General features: G+C 38.2%; 1 protein-coding gene across 1 annotated transcript in view; it reads right to left on the reverse strand.

Annotated features, from left to right (window-relative positions):
• Positions 1-16,010, reverse strand: part of LOC118842265 (carboxylesterase 1D-like) — a 30,586-nt gene that overhangs the window by 4,678 nt on the left and 9,898 nt on the right. Inside the window, exons 6-11 of the mRNA XM_036749849.1 lie at positions 15,763-15,867; positions 13,412-13,516; positions 8,137-8,175; positions 3,856-3,996; positions 2,573-2,653; positions 1,158-1,305 (exon numbers count right to left, since the gene is read on the reverse strand). Coding sequence (XP_036605744.1) covers positions 1,158-1,305; positions 2,573-2,653; positions 3,856-3,996; positions 8,137-8,175; positions 13,412-13,516; positions 15,763-15,867 — 619 coding nt within the window. The remainder of the gene's footprint in view (positions 1-1,157; positions 1,306-2,572; positions 2,654-3,855; positions 3,997-8,136; positions 8,176-13,411; positions 13,517-15,762; positions 15,868-16,010) is intronic.

Raw genomic sequence — 16,010 nt, forward strand, 5'->3', positions numbered from 1 at the left:
TATGCTCTGGGACATTTAGCTATTTTAAGTAATCAGAAAGCCTAGATCCAGGTCACATAATATGACTGGAAGTGCTAATAGAGGCATGCAGAATAAAGGTCTACATTGAATAAAGTATGTCATTTCTAAACTTGTTGTTTATCCCAGAGTAATTCATTTAATGCCTGAGCCCTGCCTTAATGATGTAGAATCTTAGATTTGGCTATGAGCATTGAGGCCATCTTTTTCAGACTTCTATATCCTGTAGAAATCCCCTTGGTATCATCTCAACACAATCATCTAACCAGTGCTTGATGAAGGCAGCCTGAGCTAGTTTTTCACACAACAGGTATAATTTTGTGAAGGTCATGTAAACTCCTCTTTGGCTCTCAGCTTGCCAAATACTAAAGGGAAGGAGCTCAACTAGATGAGTCCTAACAACTATAAAATCTTATACAGTTATCTCTTCCACTTCATGGAGGTTAGGAGTATGGCTTCCCCATGATCTAGAAAAATCTGCATTTTTGGCCCTCCCTTCTCACCAGAAAATAAGTCAGAATATTTTTTTTTCTTATATATGGTATTTATAGTACCTTATGGTAAAATTTGGATTGATATTTTACAATACTATACATATATTTTATTTATTTTCGAGTTTCTAAACTTTTCCTGTTTCATCTGCAGCTTCTTCAAAACTCCCCCAAAATTCCCATTTAATTTCTTATGTCAACATATGATACATCAAAAGCATGGCAGGGAAAGTTGTGACGTGATACATATGATATGATACATAACTGTATACCATATAGTCAATATTTATCAACCAACCATGGTCAAGGTTGGGATGCTGTCGAGAGTGCTCCTACTTCCAAGATAACCAATGTCCCTAATCTAGGTTAATCAATGCCCCTTTCTCACAATCTGCTCCTATCTCCTCCATGATAAACTTCATGTCCTTATATTATGCATTTCCTTTGAGGAAATATTCATGCAAGGATTTGAATTCAGGTCTTCAAATTCCAAAACCCCTTTTATTACATAGGCAAGTGTCTATAATATCTCTGGGCAGGGTCTGTTCCAAGTAGCTATGGAGTGAGCTAACATCTTTGACTAAAAGTTGGAAGAGATATACCATGCTGCATCACCACCATTCTCCTTCATATTCCTCAGAAACTTACCCCTGTAATGCCGAGCCAAAATCACAGTTGGGATTCCAGAAGTCAGGTCTCCTAGCATATCCAGAAAAAGTCTTTTCTTTTTGACAGGATCATCTGTCACTCCAAGATACTCCTGAGTTACCACAGAAGTAAGGTTTTTAGGGATTTCCTGAAATGGTCAATGAAGCAAGGAGTGAAACATGATTAAGAACACATTCATTGATTTTTACCATTTATCCATCATTTCCTCCCTCCATTGACTTGATATCTTACTTTAAGTTGCTCCAAATCACATCTTTCAGAACATTATGAATGCATTATAAACAAGTCCATAATGTTACAAAATCCTGTCATAATTGTTTAAGCCAATAATTTATTCGTAGCATTGTTTGTTATTTAACTACTCACATTTCGAGGAAGATGCCTCTTTTAATGAGTATGACTTTGTGCTGGGTCCCTGTGCTAGATATATATCAGAATATAGAGTTGAAAAAGACAGTATTCCTACTGCATGACATGGTAGATAGGGAGTTGGACTTGGGCTCAAATCCTGCCTCTGGACATACACTGGCTTTGTGACTCTGGACAAGTCACTTAGTGTCTTCATGCTAAGGGCTCTTATCTAAAACTGTAACTTGCTGAGAAGTGGCCAACCTGAATTGGTAGCAGAATTTTTCTCATCAGGAATTTCCAATGAAATCACAGGTCAAGTCCTACCCCCATCCTGCTCTCCTAGAACCTATAAACTAAGAGGGAGCTAGAACAGCAACACATAAGTATAACATAATGTATATTTGGATAAATGACTAAAAAGATATAAACAATATGTTATTGCACAGCTTCCAAGATGGGCAAGAATACTTCCAAACTGAGTGGTTAGAGTGGTTAGAGAGGATACGATGAATCCACTACATGCATTCTTTCACTGGTTTTCCTTTACAAGTGAGAGGACCATACCTCTTTTTTCTGTAATAAATTAATTTTTGAATGTTGTGGTTTAAAATATTTTGCCCCCTGACACTTATGATGCTGGAATACTTAACTGTCAAGATTTGCTTTAAAAATACAAAACAAAACAAAAAGTTTCAGTTTTCTAATGAAAAGGAATATCTATCAGTTAAACTACTTTAATTACTTCATGTCTGTCCTGAGATGGAAAGAATAATGGTGTTGTGGTAATTGCCCTGGAACAGGCATCAAGAGACCCTGGTTTAAGTCCCAGTTCTGTCACAGGCTAGATGTGTGACCTTTCAGGAACTGTTTCCCTGCTCTTGGCCTCAGTGTCCCCATCTACTAAATGAGGGCTTTGTGTTCAATGGCCTTTAAGGTCCCTTAAGTTCTAACATTCTATGTTCTTAGCTATTTTTTTTTAACTCTGGCCATCTAGGTTTTTAGTTCTACCTAGATCTTATATTCTATGTCTCTAAATTCCTTACAACAAGTGGATAAGAGTCCCATAATAGTTCTGTTGCTGTCTCTTGGTCCAATCCATCCTCTGACAAAGGATATCCCATCACCTGAAAAAAAGAAAAGAACCAAGATTCTTATAAAGAATTAATTGTTAATGAGAGAAATTTAAATTGTCTATGTAACACAAATGAGAAAAACAATTTTACTTTTTCTTCAAATTTGAAGTAAAGTTCTGTGATGAGTAGGGTTAGTTCAGTGGATAATATAGTTCACTAAATGTCCCAGGAAACTACACAAGTAAAAAGATTAGAAAAACAGCATGTTTTTTCAACTTTTAAAAGCAACATTTGCCCCATATCTTCCAGGAAGATAGAACTTGGATTCCCATGGTGCCCATAGGTTTGGTCAATGGGCAGCTTCCAGCTTCCTGTCATAGCAATAAGCCTGAAGAGGAGATAACTGATACTAGAACCATATTCCATTAGTTTACTTGGATGTCACATTTTAGAATGTAGATCCCACTGGTAGAGGTAATCTTGAACCATTTACACATGAATAGCTACCATTTATATCCTAGTGAATTAATTTCCCACAAGATTTAGAGTTGAATACCTCTTAATCTAGTCCAATAAATTCATGTCACAGATATGGAAATTGAAGTTCACAGAAGAACTTTAAGTGATATACATATGGCCACATAAAAGCTAATGACAGAACCAGGATTCAAACCCATGCTACAGATCTCAAATCTGGTACACTTCCAACAGTATCATATTAATTCCACATTGAGGGAGATAGGAAGGGTGAAATTCAAGATTTCATGGAAAACTTTTCCAATTTTAATAGGAAGGAATCTCAAGGGAGAACAAGAACATCGTACACTTTCTGGGTCATGGGGTAGAATACAAAATGGGAGAAGATCTGTACTCTAATCCTTATCCTGACATTAACACAGTGCATCAACCTGAGGCAGTCTCTTCCATTTTAAAGGCCTTAGTTTTCTCGTCTGGGAAATGAAAGGTTTGGACTCTATGCCTTTCAGTTCCTATGTTCTAGATTATTTGAGTAGGAGAGTGCTAAACACCAGTTTCACTCCTACAAAAACTTAACAACTGCCTAAAGCAATTCCTTAGAAATGGAGTCCTGTGCTGAGAGAGAGAAGTGTAGGGCTGTTAACTGGGAATCAGCAATGGAGGAGGGCCAACACACTGAATGAAGTCATTTCTCAGATTTGCCAAATTTGGAATTTCTGGTCCTGGAGAGAAAAGGAGAAGAACACAAGATTCCAGAAGATATACAATGCTCTTACGATTGGAAGATGACAGCCAAATTCATCATTGGTGATTCCCATCATGATGGAAATATCACCAAATTGCTTTTCATCCAGGAGCTCTTTAGGACTTTTGGGGAAAAATACTCCATCCACAACTGTAGGTAGGAACACATATTTCTGGAAGAAAAGAAAATAGTAATATAGCTGGGGTGTTTTTTTTTCCTAAACCAGAATGGATTCATTTTTATGTCAATTCTATGTAATTTATGCAGACACCATCTCCTTATCCTTTGTAAGGTCAGCTGGGAAAAAGACCTGAAACTTTATTCTAGGTGTCTGAATTGCAAGGACAGTTGTAGGCACTGTCTTTATCTAACTACTGAATTGCTACTTTTGAATCGGTTACTTTTGGCATTCTTACAGCTGATTTCAGTACAATAGATTAGAACATCAGGAAAAAAAAACAGTTTAATGTTTTATGGTCAAAATGAAGAAAAGCATTACTGTATAAAAACAAATTCATTGTGAAGGATTATCCTGGAGAGAAATCATTGGATGGGAATTTGTTGTTTCCTCATCTTTTCGAGGCCAAGCTTAAGTGCCACTTTCTCAAGTTGTCTTCCCTAGGTTATTCTAACATATATAGATTTCTTCCTTTTTGAAAATCACTTTACATTTATTTAATCATGAAAAAACCACCAGAACATGGAACCAGAAGGCCAAAGTTTGATCGATGGCTCTAACATTTCTAAGCAACTAACTGGACAAATTCCTGACCACCTCTATATCTCAATTTCTCTATCTGTAAGATGGGATTGTCCTTTTAATATATTTCTCACAGAATTAGGAAGGACTCAAAAACAGAATTGTAAGTTAGTATCATAACATATACACATAGAAATATATATTATACACATATGTATAAAACCCTATAGAAATACATACTCATATAATATATATAGACATATAACTATATATGTAAATATATACATATTATAGATACAGACATAGAAAACACATTGTTTTATACATATGTATAATATATAAATGTGTGTATGAATGGATGTGTGTATGTTTATACAGACATAAATACATACATACATATATGTATATATATATCCACATATAAACCCACACAAACACATATCCACACACATACACATGCATATCACCTTAGATGCAATTGACTAGTTAGCACTCACTGTATTTTGCTTGATTGGCTTTTTTTATCCTGTCACAGAATTTAAAAATCTTAGAGTCAGAGTCATGAGAGCTCAGAGGCTGTCTGTTCAAACATAAACCTGAACTAGAATTCCTTCTATGACATATCTTTCTCAGTCAACTTACTGTGTTTTTAATTAGCTCATTATTACAAAGTTTTCTTATACCAAGCCTCTGCAGCTCCAGCAGGTGCTCTATAGAGTCAAACTGAAAAAAATCAAATTGCTTTCTTCTGTGACAACTCTTCAACTACTTCAACACAGCTACTATGTCCTTCCTCTCTCTTCCCTTCTCTGGGCTAAACCTGCCTCATTCCTTAATCTCATTCTCCTTTGGCATAAACTAGAGGGCCTTCACCCTCAATGATTCAGTATCAGATAGGCGAGAGATCCCCATTGGCGTATTCCAGGGACCCATGCCTGGCTGTGTGCTATTTAAGCTTTTTTATCACTGATTTTGATAAAGGCATATATTATACGAATATCAAATTTGCACATGACCCAAAGATAGAAGGGCAAGCTAACACACTGAAAGATAGTCAAGATTCAAAAATGTCTTAAAAGAGCATTGGGCTGAATCTGACAAAATCAAATTTGTGGGAATAAATGGTAAATCTTACACTTGAATTCAAAAATAAATTCCACTAAGTAAAATATGGGAAAGATATGGTTAGACTGCAATTTGTCTGAAAAAGATCTGGAGACTTTTTACAAAGACAACATGAGACAGCAATAGGATGTAGAAGCCAAAAAAGCTAATGTTATCTTAGGTTGCATTAAGAGGGGCATAACTTCCAGGAATAAGAAGATGATAGTCCCACTGTACTTTGCCCTGGTCAGACATCATTCCAAGTATTTTGTTCAATTATGAATACCTTAATTTACAAAGAATATTGATAAATTGAGGGGCACCCAGAAGAGTGCAGTCAAAATGGTAAAGAGATTGAAATCCATATTATAGAACAATCCATTGAAGATACAGCAAAACAGAAGACTTGAGGGGAGGGGTAAGCTAATTTCAGCCATGTTCAAGAATGTGAATGACTGCCAGGTAGAAGTCTAGGACTTTTAAAAGAAATCATTTGGGCTTCATGTCAGGTAAAAAAAAATCTCTTAATTAGAGCTGTCCAAAACTGCAATATGTGCACAGTAGCTAGATCTCCAAACCAGGACACAAAGAGTAGAACTCGACTGAAACAACTGAACAGTAACAACAGCAACAACAAAAATTGGAATGGGCTTCCTTGAGTGGTAGTGATTTCTCTCTTACTGGAGGACCTCAAGAACAGGTTTGATGATCACTTGTCAGGTATGTTGTAGTGGGGAGTCCTTTCAGGTATGAGTTGACCTAGACAAGTGCAATAAGGGTCCTTCCTATGCTTAAATTCTATTGTTCCATGAATCTTTGAATAACATTGCCTATGGTGTAAATATAGCACTTTCTCATTTACAAAACACATAGACATTTATTGTATCATTTGGTTCTGACAATTTCATGAGGTAGGCAGTGGAAGGACAATTATACTGCATTATCATACAGATATGAAAACTGAGGTTAGAGCTAGAAGGGATCTTCAGAATCACTTAGTCCAACTCCCCTGTTCAGCAAATATTCTTTCTTATGGACATTTCTATACCTAAGTGCTAGTGATAGATGGATTCCAAAACTAGAACCTAGGGAATCCTGTCCTTAAGAAGCTTTTATGTTAATCCACAGAGTAGGAAATTCTACATGACATTCTTTTACAGATGAGGAAATTGAGGCTCTAAGGGGAGAGTGGCAAAGCCCAGACATATAGACTAGTTCCAGTTTTCCTGATTTCTAATCCAGGACACTTTTCTCTATAGCACACTGCCATGAATGCAAACCAGACTGCAGAGGTAGAGTATCAATAGAATATAGTAACTGAAGCAAGAAGAAAGGAAATATTTACATTGTGTACAAACCAGGGCTTCAGTATAGTCATGAGGCAAGGAGCTAGAAAGGTTCAGAAGGGCATACATAGAGATAGCGAAGTTGAAGGGAATTTATCATAATGCCTCTTCTGCTTAATTCAATAGGACTTCTTGGACTAAGTGGAATTTTATGAAAATATTGAAGAAAAGATGGAGTTTTAATGTCTTCTTCATACACTAATATACCTAAGAGAACAAACAGCTTTATAGCAAAAATGATGAGAGAGTTAGGGCTAGGGAGTACCTGATTACTGCTGAAATGAGTCAACAAGGCTTGGAATGTTAAATGGCCAGTCAACCTCAGATACTTTCCACTTAATAATTAGCCCAAAGCAAAAGGCTCCTATTGCAATTACAATTGTTTTCATAGGTTATATGAGGGATGGTAGAGATTGGCAAAAATAGCCTTATTTGCCTGAAGCCTTGCTCTCATATCTGAGAGCATGAAGAGCATCGTTGACTCAACTAAAAAGTTTCTCTAGTCTAGAATTTGTTTTTACTTCAAATTGTCTAACATGGATTCAAAAATACTTTATTTCTGGGATCCTCATCTACAGAACTATTTTGACAGAGATTTTAGGATGATAGCGGGAAAGCTATGTAAAGTCTTAGCTACGGTGTCTTAAACGAGTATCTATGAATTTAAGTTGTTTTTTTTTATATTTTCATAACTGTTTTTCAACACGAGTGATTTCACTTGTAATTTTATGTATTTTATTTTATAATTTTAAAACATTGAAAACCCTTCTAACAGCCAAAGGAGTCCATCACACACGCACACACACACACACACACACACACACACACACAATCACATCATATTACATCAAGAATCCTTGGTCTAGAAGTTTCTCTCAAATTGAAAAAGTCCGTCCCGGATTCCTGAAGAGGAATTTATTTTCAGGGATGGATAATTGCATCCCAAGAGTGTGATAAGGTCCTCTTAAAGGATATGGAATTGAATTATTCCATTCAGAGACAATTGCCTTTTCTGTACTTAACTACAACTTAGCAGCTAGAATTCTACCGCTTATCACAATGCCTCTCACATAGTAGCTGCTTATGAAATGTTTATTAACTGACTGATTGACTAACTTAAAGGAACCAAGAGTTAAAAATTTAAATAACAAAAATAACTTACCTCTATGGGATCTCCTGTGAAATCCAATTGGTATAAATTCTGTGAAGGCAAAAAAAAGAAAGGATGAGAGAAATTTCCCAGAAAGAGCTGATCTTGCTAATATGCCCTTGACAATCATATTCATTCTCACAGTGTTCTCAAGAAGGTGCTCATGTAAGAAATGCACAGGACTTCTGGTCTCCCACACCTCCTGGCAAAGTCAAGCTGTAAGTGCCACAAAGAGTAACAAGGCCTCTACGAAATCAAGCTCAGAACCACTACCTCAAGTGCTTCTCCCTCCTTCTTACCCCTAACACATGCTAGGCCTTTGGAAGAAAAATACAAGTGAAGTACTGTCCTACAAATGAGTGGTGATGGGGGGGCAGAGCCAGGATGGCAGCTGGAAAGCAGGGACTTGCATGAACACCCACCAGGTCCCTCCAAAGACCTATAAAATGACTCTGAACAAATTCTAGAACTGCAGAACCCACAAAATAGCATAGGGAAGCAGGGCTCCAGCCCAGGACAGCCTAGATGGTCAGTCACTGGGTAAGGTCTATCGCACATGGGGCTCAGAGTAGAGCAGAACAGAGCCCAGCATGGGATGGGACCAGACCAACCAGATGGGGAGCCGGGCGGAACACACCCTAGTGACCTGAATCAGTGAGCTGTGGCAGTTACCAGACTTCTCAACCCACAAACACCAAAGACAACAGAGAAGGTTGATGGGAATAGCAGCTGGGACAGAATGAATGGAGTTTGCAGTTGAGCCACCACCCCAGGGGCAGTGGAGGAGGGGCAGCTACAGAACTAGAGCTGCAGCTGCTACTGGCCCTAGGCCCACCTGGTGGGAGGAATTAAGTGGCGGATCAGAGCAGAAGTGCAGATCCTGCTTAAGATGTGAGTCAAAGTCTGGGTTGGCAGTTCTCGGGGGAGGAAGAGCGCTGGTGTGGCAGAGCTTGCTGTGAGAAATAGCTCTGAAAACAACAGCACAGCCCCTCAAGCTTGGAACAAAGTACTCTCTACTCTACAAGCAGTAATAAGTGGACCAAAAACTCAAGGGTCAAGTAGGTGGCTGGGAACATGGCCAGGCAGTGAAAACACACTCAGAATCAGACTCAGACTTTGGAATCTTTCTTTGGTGACAAAGAAGACCAAAACATACAGCCAGAAGAAGTCAACAAAGTCAAAGAGCCTACATCAAAAGCCTCTAAGAAAAAAATGAACTGGTCTCAGGCCATGGAAGAGCTCAAAAAGGATCTGGAAAAGCAAATTAGAGAAGTAAAGAAAAATTGGGAAGAGAAATGAGAAGGATATGAGAAAACCTTAAAAACAAATTAATGACTTGCTAAAGGAGACCCAAAAAATACTGAAGAAAACAACAACTTAAAAAATGGACTAACTCAAATGGCAAAAGAGCTCCAAAAAGCTAATGAGGAGAAGAATGCCTTAAAAGGCAGAATTAGCCAAATGGACAAGGAGGTCCAAAAGACCACTGAAGAAAATACTACCTTAAAAAATGTGATTGGAGCAAGTGGAAGCTAGTGACTTTATGAGATATCAAGATATGGTAAAACAGAACCAAAGGAATGAAAAAAATGGAAGAAAATGTAAAATATCTCATTGGAAAAACCACTGACCTAGAAAATAGATCCAGGAGACATAATTTAAAAATTATTGGACTACCTGAAAGCCATGATCAGAAAAGAGCCTAGATATCATCTTTCAAGAAATTATCGAGGAGAACTACCCTGATACTGTAGAGCCAGAGGGTAAAATAGAAATTGAAAGACTCCACCGATTGCCTCCTGAAAAAGATCCCAAAAAGAAAATTCCTAGGAATATTGTCGCCAAATTAGAGTTCCCAGATCAAGGAGAAAATACTGTAAACAGCCAGAAAGAAACAATTTGAGTATTGTGGAAACACAATCAGGATAACACAAGATCTTGCAGCTTCTACCACTAAGGGATCGAAGGGCTTGGAATATAATATTCCAGAGGTCAATGGAGCTAGGATGACAACCAGGAATCACCTACCCAACAAAACTGAGTATCATGCTCCAAAGCAAAATATGGATTTTCAATAAAATAGAGGACTTTCAAGCTTTCTCAGTGAAAATACCAGAGCTGAATAGAAAATTTGACTTTCAAACAGAAGAATCAAGAGAAGCATGAAAAGGTAAACAAGAAAAAGAAATCACAAGGGACTTACTAAAGTTGAACTGTTTTGTTTACATTCCTACATGGAAAGATGATGTTTATAATTCATGAAACCTCAATATTAGGGTAGCTGAAGGGAATATGTATGTATATATATGTATATATATAGACACACAGGGTGAGTTGCATATGAAGGGATGATATCTAAAAAATTAAATCAAATTAAGGGATGAGAGAGGAATATATTGAGAGAGGGAGAAAGGGAGAGATAGAATGGAGTTAATTATCTCACATAAAAGTGACAAGAAATAGCAGTTCTGTTGGGAGGGAAGAGGGGGCAGGTGAGGGGGAATGAGTGAATCTTGCTCTCATAGGATTTGACCTGAGGAGTGAATAACAAACACACTCAGTTGGGTATCTCACCCCACAGGAAAGAAGGAGGAAGGAGATAAAAAGAGGGTATGATAGAAGGGAGGGCAGATAGGGGGAGGAGTTAATCAAAAGCAAAAACTTTTGAAAAGGGACAGGGTCAAGGGAGAAAACTGGATAAAGAGGGATAGGATAGGAAGGAGGAAACTAGTTAGTCTTTCACAACATGGGTATTGTGGAAGGGTTTTGCATAATGATAAATGTGTGGCCTATGTTGAATTGCTTGCTTTCTTAGGCAGGGTGGGTGGGGAGGGAAAAGGGGAGAGAATTTGGAACTCAAAGCTTTAAAAGAAGATGTTCAAAAAAGAGTTTTTGCAGGTAACTAGGAAATAAGATACACAGGCAGTGGGGCATAGAAATTTATCTTGCTGTACAAGAAAGTTAGGGAAAAGGGGATGGGCGGGGGGAGTGGAGTGACAGAAGGGAGGGCTGACTGGGAAACGGGGCAACCATAATATATGCCATCTTGGAGTGGGGGGAGGGTAGAAATGGGGAGAAAATTTGTAATTCAAACTTGTAAAAATCAGTTCTGAAAACTAAAAATATTAAATAAGTTAAATTATATAAAACAAAAAGAAATGTGTGGTGGCAATCTTTTCTCTATTTGTTGATTAAGCCTAATCTTTCATAGCCCATCACCATCACATACAATACTTGACTTCCATTTTAAGAGAGAAAGGGAAGAAAAGAGGACAGCATTGTTTATTTAATAATCCTAAAATAGAGATTGCATTTGGTGCAAATAAATGCCAATCTTGCTGAAACTCATGCAACAGGAGTCCCATCATAACATTTTCAACAAGTCTGGCCCTTGTTTTCTCCATCTCTGCAATCTCTGAATTCTCCCAAGACTCCTCAGTTGTTGTTGACAAACTGTTACCACATATGCAAAGCAGAAAATTGTAGCAAATATACAAGTCATTCTGGGCCTAACAAACTGCTTAGGATTCATTTGTCTGACTTACCATCCCAACATGCTTGGGAGTTGAGAGGATCTAAATCACCATGCCAAGGCTGCATTTTGCCTTCACACATGGACATAATCTTAGTTCAGGGTCAGGTTGACTTCAATGAGAAAGCAGATAGCTCATATGGTAAATATCCCTCTCTTCTAATACTTCAGCTTCTGTATAACTACAGGTAACACAGGCCACTGTCCCCATGCCTTAGACTTCTTGTTTCCCCTTTTTTATATTTATTTTTAGTTTTGCATTTTCATTTTCATGCAAAACCCTGCCATAATAGTTATGCTGTGAAAGACTAACTGTATTTCCCTCCATTCTATCCTGTCCCCCTTTATTCAATTTTCTCCTTTGGCCTTCCTCATTTCTCCAGCCAGTTACTGCACTTTTCAACTCTTTGTCAGGGTGTGACTGCTTCCAGATTGGAGAGTGCTCTGTCCCAAGCTTCAGGGGGTTTGTGCTGATGTTTTCAGAGCTAATTCTATTCTGAGGTGGTATGATACTCCTCTCCTGTCCTGTGCTCTGGTCTATGAGTGTAAGTACTCCTTTCTGCATGTAACTACCAAGAGGACTCTCCACAACCACCACAAGCTCTGCTACATCAGTGCTCCTCCTCCCCCAAGGACAAACAATAAGGACTGCGACCCAGATCCAAGCAGGGCAAAGCAAGAGAATACTGCCTCAACACCAGCAAAGAGATCCACCTAATTCACCCCACCCCCTGTGGGCATGGAGCTCTGGAAGAATGCCCAAGGGCTAAGGCCAGACCAAACAGTTCTCTCACCCAGGTCCAACAGTTTTCCGAATGACCTGCTAAGTTGTCTTTGGGGTTTGTGGGTGGAGAAGTCTGGAAACTGCCACAGTTGCCAGTGATTCAGTGCCCTGAGGCCTGCTCCACCTGGTCTATTCCAGCCTGGTCTGTCTTGGCACAAGCCATGTTAGGCTGTGGTCTACTCCCAGCATGGTGTGATACACCCTTCCAAGCAACCATCCAGGCTGTCTTGGGCTACAGACTTGTTTCACTCTGTCATTTCATGGGATCTGTAGCTCTAGAATTTGTTTAGAGTCATTTTTATAGGTGTTTGCAGGGATTTGGGGGAGAGCTCAAGCGAGTCCCTGTTCTCATGCTGCCATCTTAGCTCGGCCCCCTCAGCTTCTTTAAAAGAACAGAGTCTCTAAGATACTTGAATTGAGTGGGGAGGAACCTCAAATGGTTTTCTGGCCTAGACTCTTGTACTCAGATGTGCGGACATCAGAAACAAAACCCAGAAATCCATTTCCTGGATCATGACTTAAGTGGTGGTCAAGTCAACTAGGGTGTGTAGTAGGGAGCTTTGTGAAAATTGGAACTATAACTAGGATAGGATAAGCAGCATATTTTCACACCATGCCAAAGTATAGATACTGCCTATAGTGCTTTCAGTCCTCAGTAAAGAAACAACCAAACCGAGGTTCCAGTTAGCAAAAATAGAAAGCTTCCAGATGATATACTAGTTGTAGTATAGAAGGTGAATTCTTTCCTGGCCCTCTTACCAACCATGACATGTGCTTCAAACAATGCAGCTGTGACTATGCCAAAAAGTATTTTCCCTAAAAAAGACATGGCTACTTACCATTCCAGAAATCAGAGTATATTGGCCATGAGAAAACATCTATACTGCATGGGAGAACGTGAGACGTTGAAGTGACCATATGCAACGAAATTTGTTAAGTGGGCAAGTGGTAAGGACTCTAAGACCACCTACCATCTTCAGACTTATGATCAGGATCTCATCCTCTGTCTTCTGCCTCATACACTGAACCAGGATGGCTGATGTGGTTGTTTTACATCCAGCAATAGCTGCAATTGTCTGCAATAAAATATAACAGGCGACACTTTTTACTACAAGTCCTTGGGGTAGAATATTAGAAAAATCACTATGTACCTAGATGTGTGACAACATGGTATAGAGAATAATGTGCTAAGTCTGATGACAGAGGAGTTTGGTTCAAATCTTGATTCTGCCCCTTTCTTCCTATGTGACATGGGTAAGTCACTTCCTCACTCAGGGCCTCCATTCTGAAGGAAAATGAAGTGGTCTAAATGGATGACTTCTACTGTCCCTTCTAGCTTTCACCTTGTTTTATTGTCCTTCATTCTTGAAGAGGACCAAAATGACATCACTATGTTATAGCCAATTTACAGTGCATCCAACTGTACTTGATCAAACCAATATGAGCTCAGAATGTTCTACCACAGGTTGAGCACAAATAGTCTATGTGAAGATTTGGGGTGGATTCTTTAAATTTATGTCTCACTCCAACTTTGACTACCTTAAGTATATAAATGAAGTCAAAGAGCTGGATAAAATAATAACAAAATTCATCTAGAAGAACAAAAGTTCCAAAATATCAAGGGAATTAGTGAAAAAAATTACTAGGGAAGGCAGCCAACCATACCAGATATTAAACTGTACTACAAAGCAGCAGTCATCAAAACTACTTGGTACTGGCTAAGAAACAGTGTGGTGGATCAGTGGAATAAATTAGGTACACAAGACACAGTAGTCACTAAGTGGTCTTTGATAAACCCAGAGAATTCAGCTTCTGGGCTAAAAACTCACTGTTTCACAAAAACTGCTGGGAAAAATCAGAAAATAGTATAGCAGAAACTAGGACATAGACCAATATCTTACACCAAATACCGAAATAAAGTCAAAATGGGTACATGATTTAGGAATAAAAGCTGATACTATAAGCAATTTGGGAGAGCAGGGAATAGTTTACCTGTCAGATTTATGGGAAAGGGAAGAATTCATGACTCAACAAGAGAGAGAGAAAGCATTATAAAATGCAAAATGGATAAATTTGATTACAGTAAACTGAAAATTTTTTGTATAAACAAAGCCAATACATCAAAGTTTAGGAGGGAAGCAGAAAATTGGGAGAAAATCTTCACAACCAATGTCTCTGATAAAGGCCTCATATCTAAAATATACAGGGATCTGAGCCAAATTTTTAAGAATACAAGTCATTCCCCAATTAAGAAATGGTCAAAAGATATGAACAGGCAGTTTTCAGAGGAAGAAATTAAAGATATCTATAGGCATATGAAAAATGCTCTAAATCACTATAGATTAGAGAAATGCAAATCAAAACAATTCTTAGGTATCATATATCTCCTGTCAGATTGGCTAACATGACAAAGCAGGAAAATGATAAATGCTGGAGAGGAAGTGGGAAAATTGGAACACTGTTACATTGTTCATGGAGTTGTGAACAAATCCAGCCATTCTGGAAAGCAATTTAGAACTATGCCCAAAGGGCTATAAAAATGTGTATACCCTTTGACCCAGCAATATCACTCTTCTAGAACTGTATCCCAAAGAGATCACAGAAGTAGGAAAGGGACCCATATGTATAAAAATATTTATAGCAGCTCTTTTTGTGGTAGCAAAGAATTGGAAATCAAGGGGATACCCATCAATCGGGTAATGGCTAAACAAGTTGTGGTATATGAATGTAATGGAATAGTATTGTGCTATAAGAAATGGGGAAGATACAGAATTCATAATAGTCTGGAAAGACCTACATGATCTGTTGCTGAGTGAGGGGAGCAGAAGCAGGAGAACATTGTACACAACCATAGTCATATTGCTTCTGTGATGACTATCTTTGATAGACTTGGCTCTTCTCAGCAATACAAGGTTCAAAGACAGCTCCAAAGGACTCATGGTGGAAAGAGCTATCTATATCCAGAGAAAAAAACTACAGAGTCTGAAGGCAGATTGAGGCAAACTATTTGCTCTCTTTTTTTCTTTTTCCTCTTTTTTTGGTTTTGTTTTTTTCTCATGATTCATCACATTGGTCATAATTCTTCTTTACAACTTCACAATTATGTAAATCAGTTTAATGTGAAGGTATATGTAGAACATATATCAGATTCCATACTGTCTTGCAGGGAGGGGAGAAGGGAGAGAGAGAAAGAAAATTTGGAACTCAAAAAGTTGTGGAACTGAGAGCTGTAAACTAAAAATAAAAAATCTAATTAAAATATAAAAAAGAAGTGAAAAATGAAGTCAATTGTTTGGAATGGCACATAATGCAAGGACCCTACCTCAGTAATTGGTTTGACATTGTTACTGAACAGAGCTTTTGCAAAGACAGTTCCACTCTGGAAAATGACTCGGTGGAAGAGATTCTTGGTCAAAGGAGACAAGACCTGAGAGAACAATGATGCAAATGAAATTACAATTCAAGAGCAAAACTGTAACTAGGGTAGGATAACCACAACTTTACTCTAGGGCATGAAATTTAGAGGATGCTGACATACCTTCTCTTCCATCACTAGAATTAAAAAAACCA

This window comes from Trichosurus vulpecula, chromosome 3 (assembly GCF_011100635.1).
Source record: "Trichosurus vulpecula isolate mTriVul1 chromosome 3, mTriVul1.pri, whole genome shotgun sequence".
Lineage (NCBI taxonomy): Eukaryota > Metazoa > Chordata > Mammalia > Diprotodontia > Phalangeridae > Trichosurus > Trichosurus vulpecula.